We start from the raw sequence: 14,858 nt of genomic DNA, 5'->3' as shown, positions 1-14,858 counted from the left end.
CTACTCTAATCTCTTTTGAGTTTCAATACATAAATTTCTATTTGTCATTGCTTGCCTGCATAATACAAATTTTTAATAAAATGTTAACTTAAGGCTTCCCAAATCAAGTCTCAGTTTCTTTATTATCAACAAACAAGAGATGCAAGCACAAAGGTAAGAAATCAAATGGACAAAATGGTCACAAGCAGGGTGAACCACACATCTAATAGTCCACCCTGCGTAACTATCCTTGATCCTTTCTGGTTTTCAAGAAATACTCAGGAAATAATCTTCAAAAGTCAGCATCTTCTGGCTCCTTTTTCTATCTAGATGACATTTGACTACTGATCTCATATGTTTCCAAGCAGAACTCTTCCACAAAGACCTACCACTCTCAAAACCTACTATTTAAACAAAGTATGTTTATATTATGCTGTCCTAGCACATGCAAAAAAAGGCCAAGTGTGAATAGAATTTTACAACCCAAAGATAAATTAATGGGGCATTATATCCTTTGCAAATACGGAATTACTAAGGGAAAAAAGAAAAAAAACAAAAACAAAAAACCCTCAGCACCATAAAGGTATATACTATTTAAACATAAACTAGCCTACAGACTAAAAAGAGCACCTTGGAAATAAAAACACTATCTAGTTTCAGAAAAATTCTTGAAGGATTTTCATATGATTGAAATTTCATGGGAATAAAATACAGATACAATTTTCTTTTTATATATCTGCAGAGAAAACGTTTTATGCAATTTAAGGATTGGTGCCTCCTTAGCAAAATTTGTCTAATAAAATACATAAGATTCCAAATTATTAACCCAATACATCTGTAAAATTAAGAAATGAAAAAGAAATTCAAATAAAATATAAAGAAATATAAAGAAAATATAAAGAAATAAAAAGAAAAAGGAGATACAGAGAGAAAAAATTTACCAATAACAACCTCTGTTCATGCTCTGAAATTTCTACATTTTTATTGAAATCTTTGGCAAATACCAAAACACAGACAGCAACTGTATTACTTCCAACTACTTGAAGTGTGAATGATATTTTGCCTTTGAGAAACATGGCTGAGAACCCACAGGAATAGACCATAGCTCTTGGGAACTGAAAACAAATATACTTTAAGTGTTGCATCCTGTTGGTTGTCCTTAGAGATCCTTTTCCTATACTCTTCCAATGATTTTCAATCTTAGATATTTTTCTCAAAATTGATTTCATTCCACTTTCAAAACAATTTTCAGACTAAATCTACATTGATGATACCAGCATACTAAAACTACTAAAGCAACACCATACATTTTAATAGACATAAATTACAACTAAGTTCCTACATAATCATTATGCAGTCTATTAATAAAATAAGCATTAGTTTCAAATCAAAGTGTTGTGGGGTTTTTTTTCCTAAAGGTGTTTCAAAAGTTGTTACATTGATAAATTAATGTAAAGACCATTATCAAGTTGTCATTCCAAGACTATTCTACAATTGCTGTAAAGCTTTTAAGTCAGAACTCCAATGACATATTATATGTTCACTGCTCCACAAATATGTAATTCAAATAGATGCATAAACAAGAACATCATTTAAGTAACAACCTCACTCCTGTCAAATAAGACACTTTCTGTGCTCTATATGTGCAAACCATATCATAACTAATGGGATCCGGATGGGCCCAGCAAACAGTGTTTGCTTTTAGTACAGCATTCTGTGGCCCTCTCATGCACAACTGTGGAAATTTGGGTTCACAGCAAAGAGAAGAAAAGGAGTGCTGAGAAGGCTTGAATCTATAAATAAAAAAAAATATGTAGGTGCAATGTCCTTTTTTCTTCACAGCTGTGCAAAACACCTACACAGGGTTAAGTATTCACAAATTTGGACAGTAGGTTTGGGAGAAAAAAACAACTTATACTCTTAACATTATTCAAGTCATTCAGTCTCTGGAAAAATGACAGAGCAGTCCAAAAATGCTATTGGTTTGCTCCTAAGTGGGAATGAATTATGGCAATAGCAGGTAGCAAGAATACCTGAGAACAGAAAATGGACATTTTCTTCCTTCATGAAACAGACATGGTAATAATACATGTCCCTCACAACAGTTCTCCTGTTCCTGAGGTGCTGGGAGGAAAAGTGTCACTCACTTCTCCATACACAGAAAAGATATGTGCAGGTTCTTCATTGCATTATCTTATAGGAAACAGCTTTAGATCAGATGCAATATTTCTGTATTGGTCAGCACAACAACACTGTCAGTAGCAGGATGTATACCTGAATTTTCTTAAGAGTTTGTTTTGTTTTTTTTCTTAGTCCCCAAAAAACTCACAAGATGCTCCAATTCAAAAGAACAATCTGAACTGTATAGAAACCTATATTTTTCCCATTGTCAGCAACTGTACATACTGTGGCTCTAGACTGTAGTGCAGGTACAGCTGAATGCATTAAATGACAGCAACATTTAGCTCTGATGTTCTCATTTTCACTGAGGAAACAGAAGAGCTTACACGAATGTTATTTTGTTCCCAGAATTTGTAAGCTAAATAATACAACTGAAAATATACGTGCATTCTCTTTAAGGTTCATTTCTGAGCTTCAAATTAAGTCCTTTTATTTTCATGTGTTATTTTGAAACTGCTCATTTTAGTTTTTACTTCTGATTGACACATTCTGCAGACTGGTTCCTATATAAAATAACATGCATTCAGAAGCCAATGCATGCACAGAAGATCTTTTGTGGTAACAGCATGACAGTCAGAAACTGAAACTAACAATAGGCCAAACAGAGTTAAAGCTAAGTCCTTAAAGAAGCAAGAGATCTGTCCGGTCACAGTGCTCCAACTCTTTATCATAATAATCCTGCAGATGCTATTGTATATTTTGAGGAAAAAATCTAAATTGGCTGCTATGGGCATCAGAAATGTTCATAGAGGAAAAACACAGTACGTAATTTAGTCATTTCAGAGGCTTTAATATCTTTAATAAAACCACTGTTATTATTGCCACCACAAAGACAGCCAGTAGATTAGCCCAAGGCATGTGTATTTAACATCACTTTCAGCAAGAACAGGTATTTAATACTTCTCTAAACTGATGTTTTTCAGGAAATAACATTTTCCAGGGAGATAAGAATGATTTTTCTTCAGACATAGCAGACTTCTTGCAATAAGATGATCAGTTATCATGAAAAACCACAGAAGCTTCTTTACGTTACCAACACAATTTCTTAAAGGCAAAAATTCGACCTATTTTCTACATGAAAGTGTCTGCTGTTTACAGCTAAGAAAGTGATGAGACATGATGTAGCCATAAATATTTCTATTGGATATAGGAAAACTTTCATTCTGTTTTCCTTTAGATAACAACATTCTCAAAACCCTCACACTTTAAGAAGAACTTCATTTTTTAAAGAACGGAGATGACAAACATGCTATCCAGAAAAAAAGTGCTGGAGTGAATCAACTTATAATTTCTCTTGCAATACTAGTGATTCTTTCTGCGTGATTAAATGAATCTTAAAGATCTCTTCCAACCCAAACCATTCTATGATTCAATGATATTTTTTAAGTTTCAATTAAAAAGAACATATACTCCTGCCTAAAACAAACAAAAATCTTGGGACAAACAATGAATTATTTTTAAGGAGGTCATTATCTCCCATTCTTTAAAGAGTTGCAAACCACTTCGTGCTGCCTTAAAGGAAGAGGAATCCACTAGTTTCTATCTTTTTTAAGGACAGCATATTTCCACAGCTGCAGTGAGTGTAAAGTGAAACGCCTGCTCTGTTGCAAACCGCAAATTTAAATGTACGGAGATACAGTTCTACTCAAAACAGCAAGAGGCAACAAACAATTGTAAGTACATCATCAAGGGAGCACCTACCATACCTTAGATTATTTTCAAGAACCAAAAATGTATCACTTTATACATCCAATCATTTATATACGTATAAAATGTTGCCTGTACTCAATGTTTCAGAACTTTAGTTTACAGAATTTCTGAAGAATAAAAGTTTTAGGATAAAAATGACTGACTATTGGTTCCAAATTTCTAGCTAATTTTAACTCCAATGAAATATATTAAAAAAAAATAAAAATTGCTTGCACACATCTATTAATAATGCAAGAAAGATTTAAAAGTTTGAGTAAATAAACTTCATTTGTGGTATTTCTTTAAAGAAGTCTTATATTATCTAGTTCTAAGTATGATGCAATACAGAAATGGCTTTGGGCAAAATACACTTAAAAGCAAACAAATGTTGCACAGTTTGGAAGCTATCAAGAGCAAAACAAGAAAATGGAGTACACTAAAAACAAACAGGAAACTTAAGAATTTAGATTTAAAAATCCCAGGTCTCAATGAACATAACTATTTTACAGTGCCTTAGATTTAAACCTTTTCCTCAGTGGTTCCTCAGATTTCCTTATCTGCTATCTTCTTTACTGTGCTAAAACAACGTAGCTGTATTAATGACGTATAAAGAGAAGTAAATAGTCAGTTTAGCAAACTAAAATATTCAAGAGCAACATTATGAATTATTTGTTGAGCCACTAGGAAAGTCTATCTGGTTTCAAAAGTACAGCAGTACCCATCTAGATAGATGCTTTTTTCTCATGAGCTGTCTTCAGAATACTAGTTTTGATGAGAACTGATTTCAATGTCACCATTTTCATTGACGTTACTTCATGGTGAAGACTCATAAAACTGAAATATTAATTTTAGTCACTATTTCAGGAGTCTGTGAAAGCATATTTTCATTGACAGCTTCGTGTTTAACGTTACATAAAACTAAGTGTAAAGGAATGCCTGTTGAAAATCAGGGAGATAGGCTTTAAAATTTGCAATGGAAACCATCCACCAAGTAGAAGATTGCCTGTTTTGGGACATCTTATCCTAGCTGTAGACTACCTTTCAATCTGAAGGAAAATTTATAATCATCAAACCTCATGGTTATTCATCATGGGATATTCTGCAAGACTTAAGTTGTAACTGTGATATAAGAATGAAAATCCAGTGTGTCCTACAATTAATAATTGTCATGTATTTGGCAATAAGAACAAGAACTATGTCTGTGTGCAAAAACAATGACTGAGTGTACTCAGGCATTAATTCCATAGTTCCATTCCATTCCATCTCTGCGTAGATGAAATAACGGGCTGACTAGGGACAACAGACCAACCTAAGAAGAGGCAACTGTTTGAGTGCCTTATCACCTTCACAAAAGTGATGCTAATTGCTTTAGGAGCTCTCACTGTGGGACCTTCAGACAGTCCCACAGACTCACGCGTGCATCTCTTGACAGATGCTGGCCAATATGTAGATACTACATACATGCTTAAAAGCACTGATTAACATCTGGGGTAAACAATCTTGCCAGCTCAGATGTAAGAATTACCTAGAACAATAGCTTGGGGAAGTGTAACAGTTTAAGCTGAAAATTTTGTTAAGGGACTCTTGTAACAGAAATTCACATGGCCAACATCTTCAAGAGATTTCACTCCTTGTGTGAGCACTACCTCGTGCAAAGATTCTAAGAAATGTTGTAGGGTTTGAGGGTTTTTTTTGTTTTGATAATGATGCTGTCTTGAAGTGTGTGCATCACACTGTTTCTCAAAGTGCCAAAGATGTAGAAAAACAAGACAAAAAGTGAGGAATAAACTGAAGATTGAATCCATTACCAACTACGTGCACTGGGGCCCTAACATGACAGTTAAGAATTGTACATGTTAGAAAATTTGTGGGATGCTCACAACCTTGTACTTGTTTCCTCTGTAAGACTTTTCTCAGCAAGTAGTAAGAAAAGGAATGAGTACATTTTTCTGCTTTCCTGTTCCCACATTTATTTTTCTTAGAATTTGACAGCAGAGATTTAATTCATGAATGCAAAATATTCTCTCTTTATGGCACTAACTCTGTTATTGCAACAAACATACTTCCAACAAAACAATATCACAGGTGGTGAAATTGATAATTTGTGCCAAGGGCTAAGGCCTTGTCTCTACTAATAAAAATAAAAATACTAATCTACTAGGTTTTCACTCCTTCTACGACCAGAAAATTTGCATTAGTGAGGAATAATAGTTATGAGGTTTGATAGTGCAGATGAAGTTTGCAGAAAAGAACCAATACATTTTCTTTCATTTCAGTTTAGTTTGCTACTAGAGTTCATGAGCCTGAAACCTAAATTTAAAAATGTTAAGCTCCTTTTACTTCAACATATCTCAGGTTAGTGGAACTACCTATATAACCTGAATGGCAAAAGAAAAAAATGAGCAGTGTATGTACCTTCCCAAAGGCCTTGATCAGTATTGTCTTACAATGATCAATCAAGGAAACTTTTAACTTTCAGCTCAATGTGATTTGAAGTTCATACACTTCTTTTTAAACACAGATTAGGATTTCTGTCAGGCAACTGCCACTGAAAAGCTGACAATCTAATTAATACAAATAACTATCTTCCTGTTATAAAAATGTTCTGTATTTTAATAATTCAATTCTGCTGTATAAGAATGAATATGATAGCATATGTTCCTGAAATTCAAAAGGAAAAGGCATAATTACTGTTTTTCAAATTGTGCAATGGTTTTTCGCTGACACTATATGCCATGAAAAAAATTATAATACCATCAAACTAAAAGTGAAATGTTCTTTAGACATTTCACTTCACATAAATAAAGAGCAGAACACCCCAAATATCCACCTTGTTTGATTAAATAGTCATCTTCAAGCATACAACATTTCAGGTACATTCCCACAATATAACAACAAAAAAGATTTCTTTTACCCACAAATTAAAATAGTTATCAGCAGATGTAATACGAAGTACAGCTGGGAGCCTAAGAACTTACAGGGGAAAGTAGAGCTGTACAGGTGTCCACACACTCATTTGTTCTGACTGCCCCTGGCAATGAGCTTGTAGCTATTAGTCCACATTCCAATCCATTAGATAGCTTTGACCTTACCTCCCAAAGAACCAAAAAGCAAAGCTGAAAGTAATTTGCCTGCAAAGAGCTACTGTGCTTCTCCACATGGAAGAAGTAGAAAAAAGAATCTGACAGGGACTGACATGCAGCCTGGTGATTGTCCTGTTCCTAGGACAGCATAGGTCTGTCTTTTGTTATTCAATCAGAAAGGAAAACTACAATTCTACTCATAAAAACTCATGTCTCCACAAGTTTCATGTTGTAAGGGGAAAAACAAACTGAAATCACTAATGGCTTTTCTGAGGTTTCATCTCTCTATGTGCTCTGTATCTTCAGAGCACCTGCAAACATAATGCTCCCACATTAACACACGGGAGCAAATGTTTTTAGTACAAGACAAAAATCCAAACTCTTTGCCAAAAAAAAATAATAATAATAAAAATAAAAAACCTGCTGTGCAAGGCAAAACTCTTCATACTACATTTTATAGACTACAAACTAATACCTATATCACACTATATCTAGTTGCTGCTTGTAGGCACTATACAATAATGTTTAAGAACAAAAGACATAAAAGAGTTTGCTCTATAGCCGCAATTCTGAAAACACTTTTCCATTAGTTACTAATTTTGTATGTTGTAAAGCGACTAATTTTATAATGATCGTTCTAGTATAACAGTAGGAATTAAGATGACATTTCTTCCTGTAATGCATCAAATTACTTCCTGGGGCTGTCAAGTAATTTTTGCCATCAGATTATTACAGAATGGAAATGAATCTGAGCTTTGGGTGTTGATGTTTTGATGTAGGTTCATCTAATGCACTGTTCTATCCAGCTATGGTGTCTAACGCATCAGCTAAGAATGATTCTGATGAATAGGTTTGATTCAATTTACACTGGCAAGTACCTAAGATTGGGGTAGAGGGAGAGGGAATTTCTTAATTTAGCCTTCTTTTATTTTTCCTTTATGCCACAATGGTTTGCTTATCGACATACCTACCCATTGAAAAGATTACATTGATCTGTACTCTTTAGCTACAGCATACAATTTTGGTTTTGAGGAGTGAATATTTGGTTTAATTCAGGTCTTTTTTTCACTTGTCTTAGCCAGAAGCAGCTCTTGGCAGAATTCAGTGAAAGCCTCATGAGGTTTTTCAGATATTTCTCAATCTGTGATTCTAGCCTGTAATATATTCAGAAGATTATTCATCTAAGTGTTTCCTACTTCCACCCAATGTTTTAGCTCTTTGCACAAGAACAAGGTTAGTGACAGTTGTATTAATTACTTGACAGAAATGCATATCAAGTAAAGTGATTGAAATAATTATTTCAAACATTTTATTTAAATGACTTTGTGCTATGTTAAACTGTAGAAGGGAGAATGAGTTCCTTACTATTAAGGAAGCTTTCTTAATATTACAACATTATAAAAATCCTAGAATAATCAGCAGAAAGAACAGTATTCTTTTTTTCTTTGGCTATCACAATTTTCATTCAATTTTGGAGATAATTTCTGAATTGTAATGTAATTTTGGATTTTAATTTAATTTTTAAAAAGCAATCAGGACTTATTTCAAATATAGAGGTAATTTGTTGGTATATTCATTAAAACAAATTGCAATGCTGCAGATCTTACATTAAAATATAGATGCACACTAGTAATTAAAAAATAATAATCAAATAAAAAGCACCACAGAACACTTCAATTACTGATAACAATCATAGTATAATCTTGTCCTACCAAGTGTGTCTCCAGGTACAGTTTAAGACTGTCTGTCTCTGCTTTAGGAGGAGTCCAATTCTCTGTTGTTTCCATGGCTTCATTTAACCAGTGAATTAATTCATCCAGCTTGCTTACAAACCCCTTAACAGATAAGAAAAAAGAAAGAACAAGAGAAGCAAATTTGTTAGTAAAATGACAATCTGAAAAACGTATGCTTCTTTTTTTTTAAACTGAAAATGTACTGTACAGGAAACATTTATCTTTTGCAAGCATACGAGGAAAAAAATACAATTAGCAAGTAGATTTCTAAATAAATGAGGTGCAAAACATTTTTGGGGGTATAATCTAAGGAGACATTTTAGGACAGAACAAAATCTGTATGACTGTGGGAAAATGAAAATAAAATGAAGGTTTCAGAACACATGAAGGGGGTATACATAAAGCTGCATTGAGATTACAATGGCAATTGAGCTGAAGACCTTGTACTGAGGAGACTGGGTGTAGCAGGAGCACTTCTGGATGAAAAATGCTGAATAAAGCTGCATTAACAAGTTATACCTTGGCAGACTGAGGAAAGAAACTACTTGTCAGAATATACGTCTTGTGATTTCTGTTTTGATCCCTTGGATGAGACGCAGAGAGAAGAAATTAAACAGTAGGTGAGGCAGAATATATATCATTTAATATAAATATCGTTGATTGCATATGAACCACACAGATGGTAATACTGAGAAGGAGCTTCTGCTTCTTCAGGAGCACATTTATTGCAAAATTAGTACCAATTATATTGTCTGATTAAAAACAGTGCCCCTGAATTTACATGATTGGATAATACTATAGGTACATACTGAGTACAAATAATTTTACTGAATTTTTATTCACTGCAAAGCAAGTGTGTAAAATAAACTGACCATAACGTTTATAGGCAGCCTGAAAATTAACTGTGAAGAGAAATGACCATCTATTACAAGCAAGCTAAGATAAGATGAAGTTAGGTCTAAAACTGGTTGTATTATAAACTACTGACAATTCCACAGTCCAATGTGAATTATAAGCTCCAGTAGGATAACAGCTTAGTATACACACTGAATATCACACTCTTATCACTTTATTTATGGAATGATTTCTAGTAATTACTAATCCATTCAGATAACTGAAAACAAGCTGAGGACAAAACTTTCAAAGACTGGTAAGTCTCTCAGGAATCCAAATCCCATTTCCCCAAAGTTGCACATGAAATTGGAATTCAAACTGACGTGGAAACAGGAGTTGGACTTTGGGGGCACAGCCGTGTTACAGTGGCTGCTCTGAAAGTAACATCAACTATTTTATTTTTTTGGGCCATGACATCAGGGGTGGACATTGGCGGTGTGACAGTAGAGGTTAAACCTTATCACCAGTATACCGTTACATTTTCTTGCTGGTGCCAGATGGCAGCAGAGGAGCAATCCAATAAACTGGCATCTGACATGGAAGTGTGTATGAAGCAAAGGTGTGTCAATGAATTTCTCCATGTGGAAAAAATGGCATCCACTGACATTCATCACTTGCTGATCATTTCTGGAGACCAAACAGTGAATATGATGCATGGTAGTATAGTCAGTCTGGCCCAACTCTGTGCAAAGTAGCATCCAGTAGTTAGTTCCTGCCTTAAGGCTCAAGTGCCTGATCTCTAGCAGGATGCTCCAGTGCACACTGGAGTCACAGCAGCACGGCACATACTGGGCACTCTGAAGGCCTCATCTTAATTATCATATTTTTGGTGAGCCACTATAAGTTCCCAGAGTGGTAATTAGTCTTTTGTCATCTCTTTTAATGGAACCAGCCACATCCCAAAGCACTGCAAAGAAGAAAACTGATTTTCTATAGGTTTCATTACAGGCTATTTATCAGGACATTGTGTGTGTGTGTCTGCTCTGGAGACTGAAATGAAGTTAGCTGCATTTCCTCCCACACCTAGGTCATGACAAAAGGAGTATGTTACTCCAAGGAATGGGACAAAAGTGGGGGACAATATGGAGCAAGATGTTTCCCTGACTCCTTACACAAAAAAGCAAGCAATACACTTGCTTTTTTCCAGCTCATAGCAGAGAACAAGAGACGCTGGCAGAGGAATGGGAAATGGGAGCTGACAGGGAGAAGAGCAGGAGGAATAAAGTCCTTCTAGGCCCTCCAATAAATCTCTGCCTGCATTTTAGCAATGTGCTGTCCTTGAGAGACAAGGTGATATGGTAAACAGAAAAAAATGAAGAAAGGCTCTCTCTTGTATGTGTGTCTTGTACTTTACAAAAACAACATGCATAACGTCTACCCACAGTACACGATGTCTGCATGCCTTCAAAAGAGTGCTCAGAAACCTTTCAGGCCTGCACAAGAACAAAATGCAGCCAGCAGCAACAGAGTTACTTCTATCCTTGCACAAAACACGTGCGTGTTTTACAGTCTGTTAATTTACACTCATATTTGGAAATGCTCACGCACCAGCAGCACAGACTACTAACTGTGCTCATAAACACAAGCACCAGCCTCTTACAAAACCACACTGATATGTGTTCTCTGGGCACCCTGAGACAGTGGCCAGGCACAGGCTGGGCAGCAGGACAGCTCGGCAGCACCAGACCCATTCCCTCTGTCTCAGGGAAATCTCTCCTGCCAGGCAGCGTCTGTCGTAATTTATTTTCCAAATGACGGTAATAAAATGTTGTTGAAAACATTCAGAAGAACACAGCAGTAGAGACCGAAAAAATTGAAGGGGAAGGAAGGGAAGAAGGGATGAAAAGACCGTGCCCCGCCGCGCGGAGCCACCGGAGGAGGGAGCGCCTCTCCCCTGCCAGTGCGCCGTGCCTGGGCCCGCAGCGCCATCTACCGGCACCGCTGCATCGGCCGGCTGAGAGAGGCGGCCACGGGATTGAGGGAGCGGCGGCACGGCTCGTTGTAGGCACGGTGCCAATAAAAGACGCGCAAAATACACAACTGCTTTTACCTCAGCTTATATGTAAGATTAAATTTGAACAGTGCAGCTCTTGCTTCATTTGTCACGGCTTACTGACCAAACAACGCTCCGATGTTGTTTGCTGTTGTTTTGTTGCATACAATTTCATTTCCTTAATTTTCATAGCCTGATACCAACACAGGAGCCAGCTTTATCACCTGACCCCCAGCTTTATAACTTAACCCCGCCTGGAAAGCAGCACCAGTCTGAAAATTGAAACCTACGCACATATAACTGGCTGCAGCAGCTCTGGAGCCGAGAGCCGGACAGCAGCTACCTCCTGCTGAGCTCTCCCTGCTCCCCTCTGCCTGCCTGCCCAGGGACAGTTAGCTGCAGGCTCAGAGGGACAGACCAGACCTCACTGCTGCTCACAGCTCATGACAAACACACATGGTTCTGCCTCTGCCGGCAGAGCCGTCCCAGCCAGCCCAAACGGAAACTCAGGCTCTCAGTACCGAAGGAAAGAGTGCTGGTGGTGCTGATGGTCCCCAAGAAACCCTAACAGATACAAAGCCATGTCCCTGCTCTCCTCAGAGCACATGAAACAGAAGCAGAGACCAAAACATAACTGAAACCGTACTGAAGGGATGCTGCTCCTCTAAAAATTGATCACATTGAGTTCCTAGCAGCCTGTTTAGCTGGAATGATCAAAAATATACATGTTCTCTGTGACACAAACTGCATGACAATATTTGCTTTTCTCATTATTTAGGATCTTTCCCAGAATGTACATGCTTTCAACAAAAGCTTCAGACAAAGTAAGTTCTAAAAATTAATATGGAGAAAACTGTTTTCCAATACTCTGACAGAGCATAAAACATAAATAAGTAAATACTACAGCATAAATTATATTAAAATAAAGGATGAGACTTAATATGCAATCCTGAATTCATATCGAGGAGCACTCAGTGAGAGAAATTCATAGGATGACAAATAGTAACTGATATATTTTCTTACTCTTTCTGTATTTTCTGTTTTAGATTATGTTTTTCTTTCTCTAAATATTTTTATCTTCATCAATCTTAAGGTAGGAAAGAGTTTCAATCATTACAAACTTCAGTGTAGCTTTGCTGATTTATATTTGTTAAGGGTCTCATCTGAACACTGTTATGCTTATAATGAAAATACAGTAAAATTTATCCAATCCATATTTTGGTAAGGAAAAATTAAATGAGTTTTTGGAAGTAAAAAAACCTCATAGTCAGCCACAATGAAGCTAAAAATTACTGCACAAAATTCCTCAGGGAGAAAAGCGTGGAACAGAACGGAAAAATGGAGCACCAGTATAATAAATCCAGTCTTTGCCTTTTGACCAGCTGGTTCATTTTTGCAAATGTAATAGTCTTGTAACTATGCTAGCAAACTAGACATTATTTTTTTTAAAAAAAAGTCCCTACATGACACAGCATAATGCCCTTCCTCTGTGCTGTTTAGGAGAGAAACAAATACTGTATTCTGGATGATTTGTAGCAACTTCTGTTGTAAAGTTTGCAAATAATGATAAAGCTCTTACCATTCCCCATGCAGAAATTTTTTAAACATTCACCATTAAATCATGCAGCTTTTCATTTTGTTTTATGACAGCTCTACAGATTTTCCTAGGGACAGGAAAAAAGTTCTAATCACACACCCATGAACAATGCTACAGCAAACAATATGGCTTAATCTGAAATTTCACATGTACAAATGTTTGTTTGTTTTTTTTGTGGTCTAATTTTATTTGCTCTGTATGGATAAGAATGAAGAAGAAAGACAATTGTAAGTACTGTGAAAAAAAATAACCATAACACAGTGTGTCTGCTTCAGCGCTGGTGGCCTTATACAATGAAAATACACTTTATTAATTTCTTCTACAAAATCAATGAGTTAATTAACCATAGAACTTTAAAATAATTGGAGGGATTTAAGTAATGACTGCAAGACTCCCTCATGAATGACCAGACCTCTCAAATTTTGAATCGTAAAACATGAGAATTAACTTGTTGAGTCACACAAAGCTACAGGGATGGGTCAGGTCAGAGGCCAAAGGCATGCATGTATACTGGGCCAAGGAAGGATGCACCTCAAAGTGTGTCTTCCATCCTGAATCTATTAAAGATAAGGGCATACAAAGGCAGAGTCCCCCATTTGCTGCACAGGGCTGCAGAGCTCCCTATAGCTCATTGAACCGGCTAGAGCACCTTGGATTAGGCTTCATGTTGTGGCATGCGGAAGCAGCTGTGGTGGTGTGCTGCCAGCACAAGACACACTAGAGCATGGCAGCAAGGCCTTTAGGGGTGGTTAAAATGAACAATTTTCACATACAATTCATTACACTTAATGGGACTGTGTGCATTCCATTCATCCCAAATGTGTGTCAGAAAAAATTAAATACTTAAAATGATCACAGAAATTGGTCATCTTTGGCATTCCGAGTAGTTTGTGACTGACTCTTTCTTTACTTGGATCCTGTTTGCATATTTCTCCCTGATCACAACTGTTCAGCACAACTTGCTATTTACTACCTACACCCCACTGCTGCCCCTGCCCCTCTTGGCTCAGCCCATGAGTTTCTCACTCCCTTTCCTCTCCAGTTTCCACTCCACTCTCCAGTTTCCTACTTCATAGTCCCATTGAGCTTCAGATGCTCACTCCATCTCTGCTGAAGACTGACCTCTGATAACAACTGCAGAATTAGTGCTAACATGCTTGCTTATGAAACTGTAAAAATGCTCCAGTCACTGATGATATTCCTACATGTTCTTAGCTCAGGGGTGATGCTCGGACATATTCTCACTGGATTGTAATTTTCTGACCAGAACACAATTGAGACTTCCCAGAAAAGCTTATACTGTCACAGCTGTGAAAAAAATACATGCATGCAGGACTATCAAGTGAGTTACTTAAAATTTGGCACAAAATGTCTCTCAACTCAGAGAACACTACAACTTTTAAAGTTTCCTAGCTTCTTTTCAGAGGCTAAACTTTACTTTTTACATTACAATCTCTCTATTTTATTTATTTATTTTTGGAAAATAGGAAAGTAAACAGTTCTGGTGTTCAATAATTTTAGCACTTCAAATGATCTCATTTAGACTTTGAAGTTAGCTTTCATTAATTGAATGAAATGGGAAGGGAGGAAGTTCCCATCTCAGCTGGAACTATCATTGTACAAATGCAACTTTTACTAGACCACATTTAGAATGGAGACAGAATAAAGTGCAGTTCTGTAATTTTAATCTGTAGTCTAAGAGACAGTAC

At 36.5% G+C, this 14,858-nt stretch overlaps 1 protein-coding gene across 1 annotated transcript in view; it reads right to left on the bottom strand.

The window, feature by feature from the left end:
• AKAP6 (A-kinase anchoring protein 6) overlaps positions 1-14,858 on the bottom strand; it is a 213,849-nt gene that overhangs the window by 148,360 nt on the left and 50,631 nt on the right. Inside the window, exon 4 of the mRNA XM_042814990.1 lies at positions 8,645-8,767. Within this exon, the coding sequence (XP_042670924.1) occupies positions 8,645-8,767 (123 nt within the window). The remainder of the gene's footprint in view (positions 1-8,644; positions 8,768-14,858) is intronic.

The sequence above is a fragment of the Centrocercus urophasianus genome, unplaced genomic scaffold (genome assembly GCF_019232065.1).
Source record: "Centrocercus urophasianus isolate 14NV4802_14NV808 unplaced genomic scaffold, USGS_Curo_1.0 seq_14, whole genome shotgun sequence".
Lineage (NCBI taxonomy): Eukaryota > Metazoa > Chordata > Aves > Galliformes > Phasianidae > Centrocercus > Centrocercus urophasianus.
This window is presented reverse-complemented; position numbering and strand designations above follow the sequence as displayed.